This window comes from Puma concolor, chromosome B2 (genome assembly GCF_028749965.1).
Source record: "Puma concolor isolate L17-30 chromosome B2, mPumCon1.1.hap2, whole genome shotgun sequence".
Lineage (NCBI taxonomy): Eukaryota > Metazoa > Chordata > Mammalia > Carnivora > Felidae > Puma > Puma concolor.
The window spans coordinates 119,051,783-119,075,733 of NC_141671.1; the positions used below are offsets into that span (position 1 = coordinate 119,051,783).

The window sequence follows — 23,951 nt, forward strand, 5'->3', positions numbered from 1 at the left end:
CATTTGCTTCATTCAAGCAAAATGTGTGTTACGCGTTACAGTTTATTTCTAAGAGTAATGCATTAGCCTCTGGCATCCCGACAGATAGGCAACAACAGAGAGGAATATGTTAATTGCAAGGGCTTTAAATTCCAATGGTGCATTCCCAAGTACACAAGAGAAAAAAAAAAAATTCTAGGCAAGCCTTAATTTTTTTTAAAGTTCACTTAAAAGAAAAAAAATGAAATAAGGAATGAATTCTAAAAGAGACATTATAACTTTGTAGAGGAAGACAAATACTGTATGATTTCACTCATAGGTAGAATTTAAGAAATAAATGAACAAAGAAAAAAAAAAGAGACAAACCAAAAAAACAGGTTCTTTAAATATAGAGAACTGGTGATTGCCAGCGGGAAAGGGGGAGAGCCAAGGAGGAAATAGATAAAGGGAATGAAAAGTACACTTATCCTGATGAGCACTGAGAAATGTATAGAATTTTAATCATGACATTGTATACCTGAAGCTAATAACACTATGGTAATTAACATGGATTAAAATAACTAATAGTTCAATAAGATCTGGGACGAGAGAGAAGAATCCAGCTCTTCTTACTCTGTAATATTCTAGCAATTCTTCGGAGTTCTTGGGAAGTGAACATTCATGTACTCTTGAACGCTCTTTTTCTAACATATTTTCCCTTTTCCAATAAATCTCGATCATTAAATTCCAGTGCTGCTTAAAAAAAAAAAAAAAACCACCTTCCTCATAGTATTTTTTCTTTTCTATTTATTAGACCGGTTAAATAGCAATTACCATTTTACATGCATGGAGTGAATCGGGTACTTTACTTAAGATTAACATATATAGGGGGAATTCAGGTTCGCAGGAAAGTATCACACTTGTGTGTCTACAGATATAAGTGGTAAAACTGGAACTTGGACAGATCTGGACCCTCTGGATTCCAGATGAGAGCAGTACAGTGCGTCCAAGACAGGGAGATAAATCCCCCAATCCTCTATTTTTACTAATAGCTCAGTTAATCAAAATCTAACTTAGGAGTAGATTCCACATAAGTTTTAATTTGCATCACCTTGGCCCTGATCCAGAGCTGTTTGTCCCTAAATTTTCCCAAGAGAAGTAAAAATAGAATACGCTTGAGCTACTGCAGGCTGGCACAGGTTTTCAGGTCCACTGCAAAAACACATCTACCCACTCTGAGCTAAAAGGATCATGACCCAGAGGAAACCTTCCCAACATCGTTCTTTCGTTCATACCAGACTATAACAGAAGCTGTTTCATTAAGAGGTTCCTGGCGGTAGAAATCAGAGTGCCTCTCTGTGCAGCTATCTTTGGCTTATGCAAGAGTCTTGACAGACACTGATGAGGCATGTCTTGCTTCATGGCTGTCTTCATCCTGTCTTCATCATCCATTTAGTTTTACTTTCATTTACACCACACAAATGTATCATTAGAAGCTATTGCTACATTTAATATTGGTGTCAAAAGTATGTATCCTAAGCATGCCTGGCTGGCTCAGTCGGAAGGATGCAGAAGTTCAAGTCGCATGTTGGGTGCAGAGATCAGTAAAAAATAAATAAATGAATAAATGAACTTTAAAAAAAACAAGTATGGGGGCGCCTGGGTGGCTCAGTCGGTTGAATGTCCGACTTCGGCTCAGGTCATGATCTTGCGGTCCATGAGTTCAAGCCCCGCCTCGGGCTCTGAGCGGGCTCTGTGCTGACAGCTCAGAGCCTGGAGCCTGTTTCAGATTCTGTGTCTCCCTCTCTCTCTGACCCTCCCCCGTTCATGCTCTGTCTCTCTCTGTCTCAAACATAAATAAACGTTAAAAAAATATTAAAATAAAAACCAAGTATGTACTCTAAGCCCATCTAACAATACAATTATTTCTCACCGGGAAGAAAATATGGCTAATTCCACATACCTTTTCTCCTGAAATAGATTTAGATGCTACATACACTCTGTAATGCACAAAACCAGAACTTTGAGTGTCAGTGCCAAATGAAGTCAAACACAAAAATCAACTCGTTCAGTAGGCTTAGTTTGCAAATTATCTGCTTTCCATTTTTCTTCTCTATATCAAATTACTGTAGGGGCACCTGGCTAGTTCAGTTGGTAGAGCATGCAACTCTTGACCTTGGGGTTTGAGTTCAAGCCCCATGTTGGGTATAGAGATTACTTAAAAATAAAATCTTAAAAAAAATTACTGCAAAAACAGGCAATGTGATGTGGAGGAGGAATTCTGAAGTTGGGGGCCATGAGTCCTAGATTCTAGTCCCGGCTCTAATACTAACGTGTCATATGAGCATGGACCCATCCCTGAACTTCTCTCCTTAGTTCCCTTACATGTGGAAAGGAAGAAGGATGAACAAAGAACTTCTAAGATCTCTTCCAGTCTAATAATCTCTTCCAATTCTACTTTCTACTTTGGAGCCCACTGACCCAACCTATAACAATGCTTCTTCTCTACTTTAAACTTTTTTTTTTTCCTACTCTAAACTTCTATTGGAACTAATTATGAATTTTTGTTATCATTCTCCGGCATCGCCATTAGGAAAAAAAGACCACTCTGCTACAAGACTAACCAAACATCTGCTCTTTTTCCCCCATTTCACTGAGATGTAATCGATATATTATGTTGCATTGGTTTAAGGTACACAATATGATTTTGATATATGTATACATTGTGAAGTCGTTACCACAAATATAGTTAACATTCATCACCTTGCATAGTTATGATTTTTTTTTCTTGTGATAAGAACTTTAAGGATGGACTCTTAGCAACTTTCAACTGGCCATGCGGTATTATTAACTATAGTCACCATGCTGTAAACTACATCCCAAGATTTATCTTATTTATCTTATACCTGGATGTTTATACATTTTGTACCCATTTCCCCCACCCTCCAGGAATGCCCATCTGTTCTGTTTCTATGAATTCCATTTTTTTTTTAAGAATTCTCCTAAAGGGGCGCCTGGGTGGCGCAGTCGGTTAAGCGTCCGACTTCAGCCAGGTCACGATCTCGCGGTCCGTGAGTTCGAGCCCCGCGTCGGGCTCTGGGCTGATGGCTCGGAGCCTGGAGCCTGTTTCCGATTCTGTGTCTCCCTCTCTCTCTGCCCCTCCCCCGTTCATGCTCTGTCTCTCTCTGTCCCAAAAATAAATAAACGTTGAAAAAAAAATTAAAAAAAAAAATTCTCCTATGAGTGAGATCCTACAGGTACAGTAAAGAAATACAGAACTGAGGAAGGAGGAGATCTGAAGTACGACACCAACTTCTATGCAAAATGAAATTTGTGGCTTGTTGATTCTGTTGGCAAAGGATGTTATTAGGCTACTCAGAATCACAAACAAGGTTAGAAGTACTCTTAGATATTAAGCAGATTCTATTTCACAATAATTAACAAGGAGAGAAAACGAAGCATGCTAAATCACATCAGAAATTTCCTTTGGCTCTTTCAGGCGTGCCAGGAAGAATCTAAGTCGCTTTTACTGCTTCTGCTATTCCTGTGCTCGTGAAGCAGGGGGAAGAGCCTCAGTCATTTCCAATTAATTACTCATTGAATTTTCTAACCCATGATCATCTTTCCTTTTGAGCTTTCATCTAAGTATCTCTAAGAACTTTTGAATATTAATTATAACAACACCGTCCTGAAATAATTTGGGGCTGTGATTAAAATTCCATGCCCTACATTTGGTTACTCTCTTTATGTGTGAAACCTAAAAAAAATAATAATAATAAATCCTAGAAGGTTAGAGCTTGGACAGATGTCAGTGCTCATCAAGGTCCACTTCACGTCTTACAGACGGAGGTTCTGAGGCTACCAAGGTTAAGGGACAGAGTGGATTTCACCTGGCTAGCCGCAAACAGACTTAGCATACAATAACCACATCCTGTTCTCCGGGGCCTCACTTGAGCGTGTGCCAAAATAACATATTTCATAATAATCTTTTACCCATTCGCCTAAGTTACTAAAAAAATAAAAATTAGCTTATGAATAACTTTCTTAGAGACAAGGCCAACACGTAGGTGGGAACGCCTGCTGCCATTCACTGGATGGCCCGAGAGCCTAAACAAAACACCTTTTTCTTCCCGAAATTTTTGACATTTGTCGCACCCTCTCAAAATGAGGGTAATTAAGATTAGCTCAATCATCTCTAGGTGATGAGTTGCATTCAACTTTGGAGTTGGATGAGGTAAAGTGTGCTCAAGTCCAAGAAAGCAGCCTCCAAACACCAAAAGTCTACTTTATCTGGCTAGTAACACTAGAACCTGGGTTCAAATACTAGGTTACCGGTTAGAGGTCACAATACGATGAAGTTGGTTTGGTTTGTTATAAAGTGACCTATAGAGCCCAAAGTTCTCTGAGAAAGAGTGGGCCACTAAGGTGGGAGGTAAGGACACTGGAGTATAACAGAGGAAGAAATAGGACAGCATTGAGAGAATGTCTAAAAAATATTCCAATTAATCCACAACACGGCCTAAGTCTGGCACTCAAATGATACAAATCTCCAAGAAGACCATATCAACATGGTTTAAAGTTGGACATTAAGAATCAGATAGACCTGCTTCCTCCAATTCTGTAGCCATGTGACCCTTGATACTTTACCCCCCTTAAGACTCAGTTTTCTCATCTATAAAGTGGGTATAATAACTGAATCTCCCTCATGGAACTGTTGAAAAAATTAAAGGAGATAACACAAATAAACAGTAGCAAACATTAGGCACATAATAAGTACTCAATAAGTTAACTCTTTTAAAAAAAATTTTTTTAATGTTTATTTTTGAGACAGAGAGAGACCGACCAAGTGAAAGTGGGGGAGGGGCAGAGAGAGAGAGAGAGGGACACAGAATCTGAAGCAGAATCCAGGCTCTGAGGTGACAGCACAGAGCCCAATGCAGGGCTCGAACCCATGAACTGTGAGATCATGACCTGAGCCGAAGTTTGACGCTTAACCGACTGAGCCACCCAGGTGCCCCAGTAAATTAACTCTTAAACATGCTTCAGAATAACTAGACCAACCTTACTCCGAGTGCTTAGCCCTTAATGGTCCATGCAGTGTGAAAAGCAAAGACACTCTTGAAGCACTCCCTTAAGGCTATTTTTCTTCTTTCCAGGAAAGCTATTTTTAAAATTAACATAGGCTAGTGTATCCCTTCCATATGATTTTTGTTTTGTTTTATTTTAGAGAGAAAGAGAGCACGCAAGCGGGGAGTGGGGGGAGGAAGAGAGACAGAGAATCTTAAGCAGGCTCTATGCTCAGCCTGAAGCCCAATGTGGGGCTCGATCCCACAACCCTGGGATCATGACCTGAACTGAAATTAAGAGCCAAACGCTCAACTGTCTGAGCCACTTGGGCACACCCCAGATGTTTTATTTGAAGGTACAAGGCTTAAGCTAATCCTTCTGTCCACCATTATTTTTCACTTCTTCAGAGACATTCAGAAAATGTGGTGAAATCATATTGACCTGGGTTGCATTACAGCATCTAACCTGAATACTTCATTGTCCTTACCCTTGCAGTCTCTTTCCTGTTTTCTCCCTTTTGTTTTATTCTGCCTTATGAGGCTCTGTAACTCCTCAATGAAAGCACGGATGATCGAAAGAGAAATGAAAAAACTCGGTAATAGTAGTTTAATATCCAGACTAATAATTTAGTAATAGTTGAAAATACAAATAAATTGAGTTAATAGGGCCCAAAGTCTAGAAGTTTCATGACCTAAAAAATATCTCTAGAAATAATTATGTACCCTTTTAATTTTCTTTGTGCCTTACATAATGTCACAAGCCTGTGTTTCTGATAACATACATTATAATTTCCAAAATAGCATAGAAATTCATTTTATAGAGCTCATAGGAGTGTTCCTTGACTATACCACCTTTTTCAGATATTCAGTTTAATTTTGCTACAGTAGGGGTAGAGTTACTTAATCAAAATTATGCCAGATGGGTTTGGTAATATTCTGGCAAAAATAAAGAATGGCTTTCTATTAGACTTACCAAAATTCTACTCCAAACTGGAGATAAGGCACAGTTTTATTCTGGCAAAATATCAGGCCAGGTGTTCCTGTTAGTTATCAGTAGCCTGAAATCCGCCACGATCCACTTCAGAAAATAAATTCTACCGCAATTACAAATAAGGGTTGCATGTGTCCTATAAATGTCTTCTATCTCTTTTGTTCTCATGCGCCATCTAGTGTTACGTAAGGGAATATTCAGCTACATTCTCATCCTTGCGGAGATGAAAGCCTTAGTATGGATACAGACCGCATGTCCAAAGCCTTTGCCCTCATTTTTTGTATGAAGCACTCACTGCTTTATGGAGGTGAAACACAGATAATTGCTGATATACATGGGATTCTATTCTATTCTAGACTAGTGACGGACATTCTCCATAATGCTCCGTTGACTTCCTTTATTTACTGTTCATCATCACATTTATTAACAGTTTCCGTGTCACAGAACTGAGATAGACACATTATTCAGTATAGAAACCTGAGTATCATAGTGGCTTTGCAGTGAGACAAGTAAGTCTGATTGGGGAAGGTTATACCCTTCACTCAGTTCCATCATCTGTAAAATGTACATCATCCTACCCATCACCGCCATCATCATCATATCTATCTCAGAGAGCTATTATGGAGAAAGAAAAACGGGTGAAGTCTCTATTAGAGTCTATGATTCATGGGAGTAGTCCATTAGTGGCAGCCATTTTTAATATGGTAGGAGTATCCCTATAAAACGGGGTTCTCAGAAGCCAGTATTTGGTTGGTTCAGCACCCATCTGGGCAAATCAAATAAGGATCTGTACAGTAACTGGAGTATCCTTCCCCTCGACCAGCAATCCTCCTCCTGTGGTGTAGTCAGTATGGTGTAACGAGTAAGAAGGGGATCTCGTGCTCAGGTAGATCTCACACTCCACCCTCGCCTATCAGCCACATGACCTCAGACTTTCCCCTTGACCTCTCTGCAGTGAGGTTTCAACATCTGTCATATAGGGATGATGATCATACCTAGCACATTGGCTTTTTGTGAAGATTAATGTGTTGCCACATGTACCAAGCACACAGCAAACACTATAGAATTTCTGTTAAGAACTTCTGTTAAGTCTAAAGCGGCAATTTAAAGCGAAACAAAACAAGTCATTTACTTGGTACAAGTGCTAATAATTGTTGTAGAACTGATAATTGAACTAAACCTAAATTCTCAAGAAAGAGATTCCTACAGTATAGAGGTGGATTTCCTTCATCTGAAATAAGTAGGAAAAGTTCTATATTTTAGGGGTTTCTAATTTATAACGTTTAAAAATGTCATCTTCTTAAATGTCTTCTCAAAAATGTCAAAACAAAGATCTGTTTGATAGAAGGATTTTAGTTTCACAATAATTTTCCCTGATTTCTTTCTCTCTGCTCAATACCACACTAAGTGCTCGTGGTTCTTTTCTCACTTAATCCCTGGGACCACGCTTTCAGGGGGAAGGGCATAACCATTTTCCAGACTGCACTGATGAGGAACTAAAGCCTTAGAGAAATTAAGTAATTTACACACGTTTACAGAGCTAGTATGTATGAAAAACAAGACAAAAAAAAAAAGACAACCAGAATCCCAATCCAGGAATGTTTAGTATGTAAAACAGCCTTTCCACTAAAATGGTTGAAACCACTCCCTGCAAGTACTTCAAAGTGAAATAATCTCCAGATCTTAAAGCAAATTGTTTAGTTTCTCTACAGAAGCTATTTTCCTTACATATAAAATGAGAGTGATTAGATCCAAGATCCTGAAAATACTAGAATTTAAAGCCAATATTTTTACTTTATAAATCTGGCTGGTAAATCTAGAAATTTATTCATTTAAAATTTAAAAATACATCCACTCATGATTTTTTCTTTTAAATTTATTTATTTGATGGGGGAGAGATAGAGAGCGGGAGAGAGGCAGAGAGAGAGAGAGACAGAGAGAGAGAATAAGAGAGAGAGACAAAGAGACAGAATATCCCAAACAGGCTCCATTCTGTCAGCGTGGAGACCAATGTGGGGCTTGATCTCAGAACTCTGAGATCATGACTTGAGCCGAAATCAAGAATCCCACACTTAACCAACTGAGCCACCCCGGCGTCCCTACTCATATTTCTGTTGCATTCTCTAATTAATTGCTGCTCTAAAAGTTATAAATTATCTTTATCAGTAAAACAACAGTTTAAATTTGGTATTATCTCATTCAGAATTCAAAAGGTATAAGGATATCTGTTCTTATGCATATAGCATATTAACTCTGTACTTGGTCATTTTAATAATGCACAAATTTTCTACAAGCCTAGAATTAAAAAAACACCAATCATCCCACATGGTCTAACTTGTTAAAATCTACAATGTATTACATCTGTCAGGAAAACACAGGGGCATCAGCACGGCTCAGTCAATTAAGCGTCCGACTCTTGATTCTGGCTCAAGTCATGATCTCACAGTTCACTGGAATCAAGCCCCCAAATAGGGTTCTGCACTGACAGCACAGAGCCTGCTTGGAATTCTCTCTCTCTCCCTTTCTCTCTATGCCCCTCCCCCACTTGCTTCCCCCTTCAAAATAAATGAATAAAAAAAATTATATATATATAAAATTTTTATATATATATAATATCCTAATACATAATATCCTAAAACTTGATGGTTGACTTACCCCACATATTCTTATTTTATAATATTTAAATATTTAATGTTAACAATGTCACCTCTTCAATTGTTTACTCATCAGCCAATCTCAATTTCTTTATTTAGGTAAACACAAAACAATGGGGAAATCTGCCACAAGTCAACCTGAACATTAGCAGAAGAAAACATTACCTGTGGGCCATTTTGTTTTTCACTTTTGTCAAGTCAGCCAAACATTTATAATAAAAAGAAAGCAATATTTATTAGTGAAACTTTACATTCTCTTTTTAAGGACGCTCTACACCCAAAGTGAGGCTTGAACTCACAACCCCAAGATCAAGAGTCACATGCTCTACCTATTGAGTCAGCCAGGAGCCCCGAAACCATACGCTCTTTAACACTCAGTGAATACATATTCAATAACTGGAAAGGGGCTACTTGCTATGATAGTACTGATGCAACTATAGACAGTGCCAAACTCACTCTCATCCCCCAGAAATCAGCCTATACAGCAACCTCTGTTCAATGGCCTGGCCAAACATGTGAAATTGGTGGTGGTTTCCAAGAGAAGGGAACTGAGCCCATGACAAATTAACATGTTACTGTAGCAATCGTATTTATATAAAGAAGACTCCTCCCCATCCCTGAGCAACCGCTGTGAGCTCTATTATCTGTCATAGAAGGCTGTTTGCAACCTCTTCACAGCACTCATAACCCTGACATGTTCATTCATTGTGCCTCTTTCCCATCAAAATTCAGGTTCCCCACCCCCAATCAGGAATTATGCTGTCTTCTCACTCCTGTATCCTGGTGCCTACTAGTGCCTGACACATTAAAGGTGATCAAAACATAGTTACTGAGTAATGAATGAAATCAAGCGAGTGGTTAAACAATGACCTTCTGCTTCTAAATATTTTTCTTATCCCTAACCCTTTGCTGTTAGGTGTGTTTTTAAAAATGTTTATTTATTTTGAGAGAGCATGCTGCATGCGTGTGCATGAGTGGGGGAGGGAGAGAGAGGGAAGGAGGGAGGGGGAGAGGTGGAGGGGGAAGGGGGAGAGAGACAGAGACTGGGCATGGGGGGGGGGGGAAGAGACAGGGAGTGAGGGAGAGGGAATCCCAAGCAGGCTTCATGCTCAGCACCGAGCCTGATGCAGGGTTCGATCCCACACATCATGAGATCGTGACCTGAACTAAAATCAAGAGTCAGACGCTCAACTGACAGAGTCACCCAGGTGCCCCAGTTGTTGTCCTTTCTATAGCTCCACCCCCTAGAAGCAATCTCCTGCCTTGGTTAACAAGTATGTCTTAATCTGAAAACTCTTCATAGCCAAGGACAGCCAGGAATGATTTAGTGGTGAGCTGTTAGCCGCCTGCTCCTGAGCTCTGAGGACACTTACACTTGAGGGACACAGCTTTCCTTCTGGTCAAAAGACACTTCCAGATGGTTCCACCTCTCCTCTGGAAACTTCTTTCTGAGGTGTTTCTTATAGACTAGATGCTCTCATTCAGCAACATGAACTTTGTTCATTTCCACCATGTTTAGAGTTACAAAGTTCTTTATGGGTTGACAGACTTGCATCTTAGAAGCACCATCTTTCATTAAGGGATACATATAATCTCCACCATTCTGACATATGACTTGGGTAAGATATACTCCCGCACTGAGTCACTGCTTTCTAAATGACAAGCCTATATCCAATAGACAGCCTACATCCAATCCACAGCTACCTTTAGACCTTCTCTGTTCCACCCCAAACCCCCTCAAATCTGTAGTAGAAGGCCCACAACCAAATCGCACACAAAGGCACTAGGCTGACCATTGGGCCTCTCCGTACTCCATTGCCCTCTAGTTACTTCCACTTGGAAGTAGATCTCATGTTGCTAAGCCCAAGGAGAGGGCAGTGGCTACAGGCACTTTATGCTATGGCATGGTTTATAAGGCCAACCCTCACCTCTTGCTTTGGGAGTTGGTGAGCATAAGCTGCACAAAGTATCAGATCCCCTCCAACAAAGGCATAAACAATCAGACAAATGGTAGCCTTGTTGGTTATCATTAAGTATCATTAGGGACCTGGGTGTGTGGTGCTAATTCTTAGCCTGGCTATGCCCTGTTGTCTCCTAAATTTCACTTGATGTCATTTGAATCAGGCCCTTTTTTAATTCGACAACCTAGACAAACCAGAAACCCACATCCATGGCAGAACAGACCTACAGACCTTCCAGAGCTCGATGGGAGAAGACCATAGTCCGAGCACAGGCACAAGAGTACCTAAGGAGCTTTGTAAGTCACAGATTCCTAATCTTTAGTCTCAGAAAATTTTGATTCAGGAAAATTGAAGTGAAGAGAGAGAAACTGTATTCTTTAAAACTTTGCTCACTACTGCTTTTACCCAACCACTCAAGCATCCACTTCACTGTATCTGAAGAATATTCATTTTGGGAACCCACTAACTGACCTAAACCACACTCCTACGAGCAATTCAAAAAGCAACAATAACTATGTCATTGTGCTCTCAGAACAATGGGAGCTCTCATTCATTCACTCATCTGTGAGTCAGGCACCATGCTACGAATCCGTAGGGAACTAAAAATGAGTAAGATTGTAGTTCCTGAGGGCAGGACTGATGATAGTCCTATGGGGTCTGGTACAAAATGAAAATGCAGGGCCTCTGGTTCAAAAAGTATTAAGCATTTCAAGACAGTGACAGAAGAGCATTAAACCCAGCATAGGTCCCATCTGAACATGGGCAAAACATATTCACTTTGGAAACCCACAGACCTAAAAAGAGCATTCGTAAGAGCAATGCAAAAACCAACAGGAAGTACTTCGTTTTTGCTCTCAAAAGGAGAGCCCGCAGCTATGCCTAGGGGCTTGCCCATGTATAAGGGAGTAATTTAGAACATTCCCACCTGAGAAATGAAGTTCAAACAGGCAAAAAGTGACAAGGTAACCAAAAGATACTGATCATTAAGAAAGTGTCTCCATTTCAATTGATTCTTCTAGTTGAATAACCAGTCCTAACACTGCCAAGGAAGGAGCTTAAAATAATAGCAATCCCAGAATAATGAATTACTGTTCTCCATTACTTTGGGGGTTTCCTGGGTGCTACTGCTTTCTAGAAGGTGTAAAAATTGATCCTTAGGAATAAAAGCTCTTCTTTGTAGAGATGACAGAGGCATAGCAAGGTATATCCATGAGTTCATGAAAAGGAAAGGAGTCTTCATTTCCACTTAACTCACAATAGCTTGCTAATATCCTTTCTAATCTTCTAAGGAAATGCAATAAATAAATAAACAAATACATGTGAAAATTTTCACTCAAGACAGTCAGCCTGAAACTTGAATTAATCCAAATGCACTAAATAAATGAGCTCTTCCATACTTTAGAACATTATTCTTCTTAAGCCATTTGTCAAACTCATGTTCTGACATTTTCATGTTAGCAATCCTCATGATTTCATAATATAGAATTATGTAGTTTAAGACATTGATGACTGTTTTGTTTATGGGTCTGGGGGTCTATAAACCCAAATGTTGGTATTTATTCCTATCTTTTGAAGGCCAAGGTTGGGGGTGGGGGGTGGGACGGGAAGTACAGACCAAAACATGACCAAAATGCTTGCCCTTCATAAACACAGAGCGTAAGAGTTCTTTGTGTAGCTAATGATGGTTGAGGTTACTACATTAGCTGCCAAAGTGCCAACGATTTGGTTCTTCTACATTTACTATTTCACGGTTGCTTTGCCTTATTTGCATTCTGACAGAATACTCAGCTTCAGAACATTACAAATAGCAATCAACAAAATTAAAATGAACAGCTTTATAGCCTGCTGAAATCATGGAAGAAAGGAGACAAGTTCTCCAAGCAAAAGCACATACAGAGCAACAGGGCCTGGTATTGCTTTAAAAACACCTACCCACGTTAAGGAATGTCTTCTCCCTGCACGCAGGGAGGAAGAAGCAGGCAAGAAGACCTCTCGTGCCATTTCTGGCAGGCACTCGTACATTTAAACTTGCTATCGTGAAACCACGGAAGGGGGATGGAGTAGGAGCTATTCACGCTGTTCAAAAGGAACCCTCACTTTCAAGAAAAGAAGAAAGGGAACTCATCAAGGACGGATTTCAAATTAATTTTACACAGTGGGGAAAAAAGTGTACAAACGAACATGTCAAGTTTGCTAAGGAAAAGAAAAAAATTTCCGCCAAATTGAACACAGTGTACTTTTTGGACTGGTTTTTTTGGTTTTTTGTTTTGTTTTTTTTTTTGAAGTCCGCTGAGAAATGTAACATACGTGCACTGAACAAGATTCCAGCTTAGAGTTTTCCTGAAAACCGAAATGTAATGCAATCTGTATCTAATGATTATTTCAAACTTATTAGTCAAAACATCTTCTACATACCTCACTCAGCAAAGCCCATATGATAGTTTCAAAAGCATGACAACTGAGTTTTCTTCAGAATCATTCTTTTTAAGTTACAGACCAATGCTGGGGATTCTGACTTGGCAAGTCTAGGGCAAGACCCAAGCATTTTTTTTTTTTAATAAATTGTTTTTAAATTTACGAGGTGATGCTGAGACACAGCCAAGTCTCAGAGCCATCGTTCTAAACTAATGGTTCTCAAAGTGTGGCCCCCAGACCAGCATCAGGAGCAAAATCTGGCAAGCTGTTTGGATTGCAGCTTCTGGATCACCCCGCAGACCCACCAAATTCGAACCTCAGTGGAGGAGGGGCAGCAGGCTGCACTTTAACGAGCCCTCCAGGTGATTCTGATTTGTGTTAAAGTTGGAGAATAGCTGTTTAATTCAAAAATGAGTTAGGTCAAATTCATTTGTCTTGTAATTACCAAAACAAAGCAACCAGACCTTTCACCAGATTTTCTTTTATAGTTTCTGTATTCAACACGCAAATCAAAATAAACCTTAGAAATTTATTTCTCCCTGAAAGGACCTAACAGCTGCTACTTTGGACACGTTTCTGTAAGCAATCACTTTGGCCACCTTGAGCTCAGTCTCTGGCTCCTTCCCTGGGTTAGGACAGAGGTCAGCAAACGGTTGCTATAAAGGCCCAGAGAGTAAATGTTTTCAGTCCAGCAGGCCATATGGTCTCTGTCATGGCCACCCAACTCTGCCATTTACAATGCACAAATGATGGGTGTGGCTGTGTTCCAATGAAACTTTATTTACAAAAACAGGTGTTAGGCCAAATTTGGCCCAAGGGCTATAGTTTGCTGACCTCGGAGTTTAAGAACCAATGGCAGGCTAGTTGGGGAGGGTAGGGTAGAGGAATGAAACATGCCATCCCAACCCATGAATGTACATTCTCCCATGAGCACAAACTTATCCAGTCTGGAAGCTGCTTCCAGGTGAAGGACAGCAAACTATAAAGAAGAAAAAGAAAAAGCATTGTGTCTCATTTATTCCCTTAGGATTTATTCACAGAGTTAGTGCATTCCATGTGCCTGGAACCAAACATCAAAGCCCTACCCCCATAAACCCAAGTCCGACAGAAGAAAAAATGAAAATTAGAAACAATGCACTGTGATACAGCCAGACAATGAAATGTTATTCAGCATTCCAAAGAATGAGCTATTATGTCATGAAAAGGCAAAGGGAAAACAAATGCATGTTACTAAATGAATGAAGCCAATCTGAAAAGACTATACACTGTGGGATTCTAACTCTAAGACATTCTGGAAAAGGCAGCACAATGGAGACAGTAAAAAGATCAGTGTTGTCAGGGGGTAGGGGAGAAGGTAGATAAATTAATAGAGCACACATAGAGGATTTTTAGGGAAGTAAAACTACTCCGTATGATACTATAATGGGGGATAGATGCATTATGTATTTGTCCAAACCCACAGAACGTACAAAACTAAGAGTGAACCCTAAAGTAAACTACGGGCTCTGGGTGATGATGATGATGTGTCAGTGTTAGGTTCAACAACTGTAATAAATTTACTTCTCTGGTGAGGGATGCTGATAAAGGGGGAGGCTGTGCATGTGTGGGGGCAGGGAGTACAGGAGAAATGTCTATAACAACCTTCTCAGTGTTGTCTTGAATTTAAAAGTGATAAAAAGAGGGGCACCTGAGTGGCTCAGTCAGCTGATCGTCTGACTTTGGCTCATGATCTTGCAGTTCACGAGTTCAAACCCCGCGTCGGGCTCTGTGCTGACAGCTCAGAACCTGAAGCCTGCTTCAGATTCTATGTGTCTCTCTCTCTCCTGCTTGTACTGTCTCTGTCTCTCTCTAAAATAAACATTTTAAAAAATGTTTTTAAATGATAAAAAGAAAAGCCCATTAAAAAAAAATATTCCCAATGCATAGAGTGAAAAAATATATCTGATAGGATTATCAGTAGAGGGATATTAGAATGTAAAAATAACATCAGTGAGACATCTGATACTATATTGTTGTTCCGATCATGATGGTTTTATTCCAGTAAATTATACCAACTGACCCATTAATTCATGGACCTCAGCTCATGGTTTCAGGATTAAGCAAACTAATTGCTTAAGAGAGCCCATAGGGCTGAGGAAAGAAGCCTGGTCCAAAGACAGGCCAAACTCTGTAACAACAGTAACAATGACCCATCATGGCTTCTCTCTTTGTAGGGTTCTTTCTGTTTAGGCTGTACATTCATAGAGGGCAAGTCTATATTTTATTCATCCTTGTATCTTCAGGAATTAATACAGTATGAGGCACATGGAAGGCACATAATAAATAGTGTACAATGCCATGAAAAGAATAAGTTGCCATTATTTGAGTGGTCACTAAAAAAATGCTTTCAAATGGATCAAACTGTTCTGGGAATATAGAAGGGATGACTGGCACTCCCTGAAGAAGCTAAGAAATAAATAACACTAGATCTGGATCTCCAGGAATGAATAAGACTATGCCACTTGGAGAACAAGAAGAAAGATATTCCAGGTAGAGAAAACAGCAGGTGTAGAGGCATAAAGTTCAAGATTAACACTTTCAGGAAACAAAGATCAACAAAGCTGGACCATAGGGTGAAACAGTGAGAAAAAAAAGTGGGGGGGGGGGATAAAAAATGAAGGCAAAGGAGATGTACCTTACATCTGAGAAATTCAGAGATTATCCAAACATATGGCATTGTATCCTGCAACCTGGAAACAGTCATGATCAAACACTTAAAAAGCCCCAATGGATCACTCTGGCTGTAGCCCAAATAGAGAAGTATTGCAGGAGGATGCTTAACAGACCCGATGAAAGAAGTTGACTGAACCTAAACAGTGACCAGTAGAATAGATGGGAGAAAAAAAATTGAGAGGCTTTTCTGAACTTGCATGGATATTCTTTCCTTAATTAGGAAAGAATAAGGAAGAAAAAGCTAAGGTAAGGTTCTCCCCTTTCTCATTTAGGAGACTTCAGAACAGGTAAGACTCTTGGGGCATCTGGATGGCTCAGTCTGTTAAGCTTTTTTGATTTAGGCTCAGGTCATGATCTCATGGTTCATGGAGATCGAGCCCTACAATGGAGCTCTGTGTTGATAGCATGGAGCCTGCTTGGGATATTCTCTCTCTCTCTCTCTCTCTCTCTCTCTCAAAATAAACAAAAAAACCAACAACAGTTAAGACTCTTACCTGAGTCAGGGGATAAAGCAGGAGAATCAAGCAAGTTTGGAATACAAAGACAGACCCTATTCTGTTGTGAATAAATTGAACTTCAGACAGTTGGGGAAAGATACAGTCTCAAATGTTTAATAGAGTACCTTATATGAAACCACTCTGAAAGCTTGAGAACACAGTGCAAACTGGTAATACATTTAATGTTTTATTTATTTCCAGAGAGAGACAGAGTGTGAACGGAGGAGGGACAGAGAGAGACACACACAGAATCCAGGCTCCAGGCTCTGAGCGACCAGTCAGCACAGAGCCTGATGCAGGCTCGAACCCCAAAACCCTGAGATCATGACCTGAGCCGGTCACACACTCAACCAGCTGAGCAACCCAGCTGCCCCATAATGCTAAAATTTTTAACAGTAATCAAGAGAGGACACACCTGTAAAATGTAATGCATTTTGAACCCAGAGTAAGAGGTGGAATGGTCACATTTTTAGGAAGCGCCCGACTTCTCCCTTACCAATAAGTACCTCTGGAAGGTGAAGGCCTCGGAGCAAAAACCTAGAAAAAAAATAAATCTTTGGTCCTCTCCGCTCCAAATAACCCTTGGTTCAGGCCAGGGCAGACCAGCCCTACAAGCTTAGTTTCTTACTGGGCTACCTCGAGTGAAAAGATTCCAGAAACAGCCAAAGAGTTCTAGTGCCCATGTTTTCTCAAAAGCGGGGACAGCGAATGGCACAATTTACATCTAAGGTCAAAAGGTCAAATTTGGCTTTCCTAACCCCAAGGAATGTCTGTGGTATTGATTTGGGATATGGGAAGGGATGGTTTATGAAGACAGCATTCACCACAGATCACTGAGTCCCAGTGTCTGGGGTACAGTAAAATATTTAATGAATAAAGAAGGGAGTGATTCTATGGCACATAAACTAATTTTGTCAACCAGACTTAGGGCAGACATTTTCTAGTTTATTTAAGAGGTTTTATCAGAACATCCAGAATAAACTAGTTTCCTAAAAATAATATACTGGCTTCAAGAAGGATTCACACGATAGATAACAAAAATATTATATGTAAAATTGAATGGTAAGATTGTGGCATATTTCATGTCTTTGGGGAAGAGGTCCCTGTATTTTCTAAGTTTTCTATAAGACAGATACCAAAAACATTACAGTGATTATGTCTAGGTGGTAGGATTAGGATTCAATATCTTTGGGGACTTATCAATGGTATAGGTTTTCTGTAACAGAAATATATTACTTCTGTAATAAGAAATGAAATATAATTTGAAGAAAGTCTATACATGCCAGCTTCCACAGCCTCCACACCTCCTTAGTTCAAGTTAGAGACATCTTCTGTCTGCAACACATCTCCCAGCTTTCTCTCTGGCCCTATGGTGCCTTCTCCATTGAGCAGCCATGATGCTCCTTTAAACCGTAAAGTGCTCCAGTAGGTTCATTGCATTTAAAAAATTTAGTCTCAGAGCACCTGGGTGGCACAGTCAGTGGAGCTCAGGTCATGGGATCTGGCCTCCAGGCAGGCTCTAGCCAGAGTCTGAATGGAGAGCCTGCTTGAGATTCTCTCTCTCCCTCTGCCCTTCCCCGTGCTCTTGTGCTTGGGCCTGTCCATACATTCTCTATCTCAGTCTCTACAAGACCCAAAGAGCAGGGCCTGGCCTGTCTCTCTGATCTTATCTCCTAATTTACCCCTCCCCCTACACTGGTCTCTAAGTCCCTACCCAACCCCCCCCCCCCAACCTTCTCCACCCAGCCACACTGCTTTATATCTGCCTCTAGAACAAACCAAGCAACCAGGAACAGGTCCCCAGACTTCAATCCCATACTGATCCCAGATCAAATGTTATCTCTTCAGAGAGAGGGCTTCCCTGTGTGCTCCACCAGAAGTCACACTCCATACAATTTCTTGGTCTGCTGTTCACAACACTTACAAGGACCTGCTGTTATTTCACTCATGGGCTCCTTCCCCATTTGAACCACCAATCTCTCCCATGCTATAAGCCCTTTGAGAGCAGGAACCTTATTTCAAAGGTCCATCCTGAGGATCACAACAGAGCTTGTCATACAGATGCACAATGGAACTTTTGGCAGGTGGTGGGGGTGATCAGCTGGCAAGATTTTACCTGAACGTTGCCTTCAAGTTTATTTTATGTTGTGTTTGAGGAAGTGATAAAGACGGTGCATGTTCTTTCGCAGCACACGAGGGCATCACCATTACCAGACTGTGTGATATGCTGAAGTAGAAGCAGAAAATGAGAATTTAATGAGGGCTGTTCCTTTGTATGCTTTTACTGAAGGACTGCTTGGAACTGAAGGTCTCTTAGAGATTCACCAGGTTAATCCTACAACAGCTTACTTTTTTTTTTTTTTTTTTTTTACATGTCATATAACCAAGACATTCAAACATAAATAACATGAGAAAATTAAAGATGGAGGAGGGAGTGGAAAATACACACTGGTATGTTTCAAACCATGCAGAGATTCAGATTCAACCTTGATTTGTTCTCTTATCCTCCCATTGCTGAGGTATTCAGCAGAAAACAAGGTCACAGAAAAACAACACGGGGCTTATCCTCAAACCTGAGGATGGGTTTGTATTCCCAAGTTAAATTCCTAGCAGTGACAATCTATAAGTTGCTGGTTGGAGTAAAAGCTGAGTATGCCCTTGAAGAAGACCCAGAATCCCTGGAATTCTGGACATAAATATATCAACTCTGGAGCTAGTCTGATGTCTGGCTTCTTGCCTAGACTCCACTTAATACTCGAGTATTTCTAGTTCTGTACAGTTACAGTTATCCTTTGCTTGAATTGCTAAAACCAAAGCTAAGAGTTGTCCTAAATAATGAAAAACTCAATTATTAAATCAAAAGCAATCAGTGACTAAGACTAACACCTTTCATGCTATACAAAGAGAGTTGATTAGCTCTTTTTAGACTGCTACAAAAAAATCTGATGAGAAGGACAGCTGAGAAAGTTCTATACAATTATTAAAATGAAAACATCTCTGATTATGTGGCTCCTCTATTGAAAATATGTGGGATTTATCCTCGTCTAAACATACTGCAGCTGAACTGGGTTCAAATCTTAAACGCTACTTGAGCCTATCTCCAAAACAGTGGCAGAAACAAAGCAGCAGACATAAGTTCTTCTTTAATGAAGCAAAAGACAGGAAATACATACATATTAGGACTGAACTTCTAGTACTATTTGATTAAGAGGAAAAATGAAATTCGCTATATTTCAAGTGTTTGCTTCACAAACTATAAGGGAGTTTGTGACATCTCACCAATCCTCTGTCTGATACGGACGAGACACTTAACAATAACAGCGGGTACAAGTTAGTGATGGACATGAAAGGATGAGATGGCCTCACCCCCGTTCTCACCTCCTCAAACGGGAAACATCATGACTTTCACTGGACTCATCATGTGTCATAAGTGGATATTGGGGGAGAGGAGAAGGAGAAGGAAACAGAAGGGCTACCTACTACCTAACATCCACATGTGCGATAACTTTTTCTCCTGTTTTCTTCTTCCAACTGATAATTAAGACACCATTCTGGGCGATTGCTGACAGCAGCTCTTAGTATTAGAACAAATTCTATGTCCAACTAAAACAGAAATGATCACTACTAATTAGCTAAGAAAAAAAAAAAAAAAAAAGCACCTCTCAGAAACCATTCCAAGAGCCTCTGGTGGGCTCAGTCAGTAGAGCGTGCGGACTCTTGATCTCGCGGCTGTGAGTTCGAGCTCCCGTTAGGTGAAGAGATTAAAAATAACATCTTAAAAAAAAAAAAAAAAGAAAGAAAGAAAGAAACCATTCCACAGAAAGAGTTCAAGAACAAGAAGCAGAGGCAGGCCTCAGAAGACGGTTTTTCTCAGTAAAATTCTGGGTCTTTGGGAGCTTCTGAAAAGGGTGCTTCTTATGTTAATTCCACTGAGGGACACCTGGGTTGGTGTCAGCTAGGGTGAACAGGTAAAGGTCAGAGGCCAGACTATTAACCTCTGAGCGGGGGGGGGGGGGGGGGGGGGGCGGGTGGAAAGGCAGCTTTTGTCTTGCCACAGATCAGCTGAGAGTTCAGAACTTGGGGTGCTCTGAATGTAAAGAGCCAGGATATTTACACCAGAAAAGGGAGGAAAGGAATGGATTTCTCCCAGTTCCCAGGCTAGTAATCCAACTTTAAAGAACTTTGTCCCTTCTGTAGAACAAAGCCTGCTGAACTCAAGACTGTTGGTTCTAGTCCCTGCAAAATACACTAGAAATAGGAATTTTTACCTTTGGGCAAACTTGATCCCTCACCCTTTCTTACTAGATGCTGTTCACTTGTTCATAGTTAATGGATCCCCAAGGGAATGCATCACAACACCTATTAAAGAGAAGCCTTGGGGGGGGCAGGGGGGGATGGGTGAAATAGGTGAAGGGGATGAAGAGTTCACTTATTGTGATGACCAACCAACGTATAGAAGTGTTGAGTCATTATACTGTACACCTGAAACTAATATAACACTATGTTAATCATACTGGAATGTACAAATTAATGACTAAACATCAAACCCTCCCAAAATAAAGAAAGAAAATAAAAAGAAGGCCTTAGCAATGATCTGTCCTGGAATTTTAACTTTTTTTCAGTCAAGTATTCACATGAAGTATTTCCTTGTCTATTTTTTCCTCGATCGCTGCAAGATGTGTATTTTTTTTTTGTTTCAGTTTTGATAAGAAAAAAGTCCTATGCTGTCTTAGAGAAATAATATGCTGTTTTAAATGAATTGTTACTAATAAACTTATCTTTAAAGAGGAAATAGAGAAATCTAATGTCAGACAAGAAAACATTTTTCTGCCCCATTTGATTACAATCGCTAAACGTTAGGGAATACTTATAGACCTACTATTGCTTATTAAGTTGGGGTTTACTTGGAAAAGTGATCCCTTCTCTCAAAACCTCCAGCGGAATTAATAGTAATTGAATCTGTTTATGTTCTGAAAGCCTCTTTTTTCTTTTACATGAAGATCCATCTGAAGATGGTGAGTCCAGTTTTCATCAAAAATAATTCATTTGCAGCCGCAAAGTTAATTTATGTGTTTCTTTACTTTATAACTGATGCTTCTGTGAAGAAGTTAGCCTGATCAATACCCACAGGATATGAAGGGTGTTAATTTTTTTTTTTTATTTTTCTTTAAATTCGTGGACTCCTGTTGATTTCTCAGGAGTAAACCCTGAACATTTGTTTTTACAAATAACCAGATAACTATAGTATGAATGTTTCCTTTCTAGTCAGCTGAAGTTCAATGCTGAGCAAGGTTGTGGTGAATTTTAATATTATTCTCCCTTGGCCGTAAGTGAAATCATAATCATTTTGAAAAAGCTGCCAATTATATCCATTTGCCTATATGGCATAAAGTACCGTTCCCTAGAATATGCAAAGAATCTTTTTTTTTTTTTTTAAACCTCGTCTTGTAAATAGAGACCTAAATTTTACCAAGCAAGTCAGGGTCACGGTTAAGAATAACAGAGGTAATAAAGAACACCAATTCTTATTTCAACGTCCTCCTGAAAGGCTTTTTAAAATCACACAGAAAGTCCTGTTTCTCAGTCTTCGTTAAAAGCAAACTTGCAGTGTGAGAACAAGGCTAATAATTACAAGATCTTTCCTGGCTGTGGATTTCAGAGCTAGCAAAAGCACGGAAAAGAGAAAAGCATGCAAATGGGGTTTTCTTTACCTGAAGTGAAAGCGGTGCACCAGCTTCGTGACTACCGTAACCATCCTTCCCAGGTCAAGAGCCGGGAATGCCAGAGTGGCAAGAAGTGAAGAAGGAAGCGAAGGTTGGAGCCGCTGCAAGAATCTTCCCAGGGCCCTTTCTCCCGTGACACACCTCCTCTCTCTGGCTCCGAAGGCAAGTGGCTCCCGCTCGCCCTTCACGGTTACCGACAAGCCTGTCATTTCTGCTCCATCATCCGGCAGCTGCCAGAAGCACCCGGCATAAGCGTGCACACCGGGCGGCTGAGCACGAGCCCGGCGCGGAGCAGGCGGAGTGCCTCCCGGGGAGCCCGGGGCTGCGCGGCCACAGCTGACGATCCTAAAGCCGCACGTTACAGGGCGGAGCGGAGCTTTCCAGGAACGAGGACCAGATGCGGCACAGCCCGGCGCTTCCCGGAGCCTAGTGCAAGCCCAAGCTCGCGGGGAGCTCCGGAAGCGGCCCCAGCTACTGAGCATGCTCGGCTTCCCTCGGCTCCACGAGGGCCTTCCGACCGGTGACTTCTCTTGATTTGAGAAAAGGGGTAGAATGGAGAAGCGTGCGGAGGGTCAGATCCAGTGGAGGTGATTTTTTGAGCGTGGAGATGACCTTCTCCCGATACCCTCCCCCGCCCCCCAACCAAAAAAAGAAAAAGAAGAGAAGAAAGACGAGACGATGCATTGCATTGCAGTGAACAAATATTATTGATAGGTTGATAGAGATGTTTGGAAGCTATCGATTGTTGTTTAGTCTTTAACACTCCCTGCACAATTAAGTTGTCTGCGGGGTCAAGTATGTAGTGTAAGCTGCGAAAGGATGCTAATCCTAGAAAGTTACTAGCACTCAAGATTCGGTATGGAATTGCCTATATTTGAAAGTCTAAGCAATGTGTCATGAATCAATCAGTTGATATCTACATAAGTGAAATCTGCCTAAAGACAGTGACTTTTAGTTAAACGTATTTTATAAAGCGTGAAATTTTTGAGATTTAAACGTTAATTTATATTATAACTTACATTTTGATTTTTAAATCTTTCAGATGGCAAGATTCAGCAGGGAATGTTGTTTATTCATGACTGTAAACCCAAATCATTTATCAGGGCTTGGTAAATGACAAGTGCTCCATAAATGCTTGCGTGAGAATGAATTGTGGGTTAGATAATCTGTAAAATCTGTAAATAACACGGGAAGGCTGAAGTTCTTGAACTTGGTATGAACTATTGACCTTATCAGCTTTTTGTTTTAGGCTAGCCAAGTATTTGAAAATAGGAGTACAGGGGCGCCTGGGTGGCTCGGTCGGTTAAGCGTCTGACTTCGGCTCAGGTCATGATCTCACGGTCTGTGAGTTCGAGCCCCGAGTCGGGCTCTGTGCTGACAGCTCAGAGCCTGGAGCCTGTTTCAGATTCTGTGTCTCCCTCTCTCTCTGCCCCTCCCCTGTTCACTCTCTGTCTCAAAAATAAACATTAAAAAAATTTTTTTAAAGAAAAAAAAGAAAATAGGAGTACACTAAATTTTTGTCATATAGGTGTCCAATGATAAGCAAATTTTTTTTAAATATGATTTTCATTTTCGTGTTGTTTTGTGTGTGTGTCCCTCTTTCTTCTCTTTCCAGCCCTCTAAGATACTCTTTGGCAAGCTGAGCCAAACTCAGGGCATGTTCTCTCTGCTACTGTTGAAACCAGGGACACCGACTACATGGCTTGCAGATAACAAAATTGTTTTGAAAAACATCTAGCCAGTCATTTCTGCCAAGTCTGTGAAGGGTGAATCCAAGAGGCATTCATGGCTGAAAGCTGGCCTGTGAAAATCCATACAGAAAACATGAGTGAGCTGGGAGTCCGGTGTTTCTTGAATCCTCAGCCAGGTGTTGCCCTGGCCCATTGATCCAATCACATAAGCAGGAAAATCCTCTCCCTCCTCCCTGGATTTTCCATCCCCTGACCTTCTATTCTCCAGTTAAGACTCTTGTGC

The 23,951-nt window shown here is 40.6% G+C and overlaps 1 protein-coding gene across 1 annotated transcript in view; it reads right to left on the reverse strand.

Annotated features, from left to right (window-relative positions):
• The window catches only part of ARHGAP18 (Rho GTPase activating protein 18), a 195,000-nt gene extending 172,704 nt beyond the window's left edge, over positions 1–22,296 (reverse strand). The window contains exon 1 of the mRNA XM_086707805.1: positions 21,966–22,296. Coding sequence (XP_086563931.1) covers positions 21,966–22,186 — 221 coding nt within the window. The 5' untranslated portion in view covers positions 22,187–22,296. The remainder of the gene's footprint in view (positions 1–21,965) is intronic.
• Between the last annotated feature and the right edge of the window lie 1,655 nt (positions 22,297–23,951).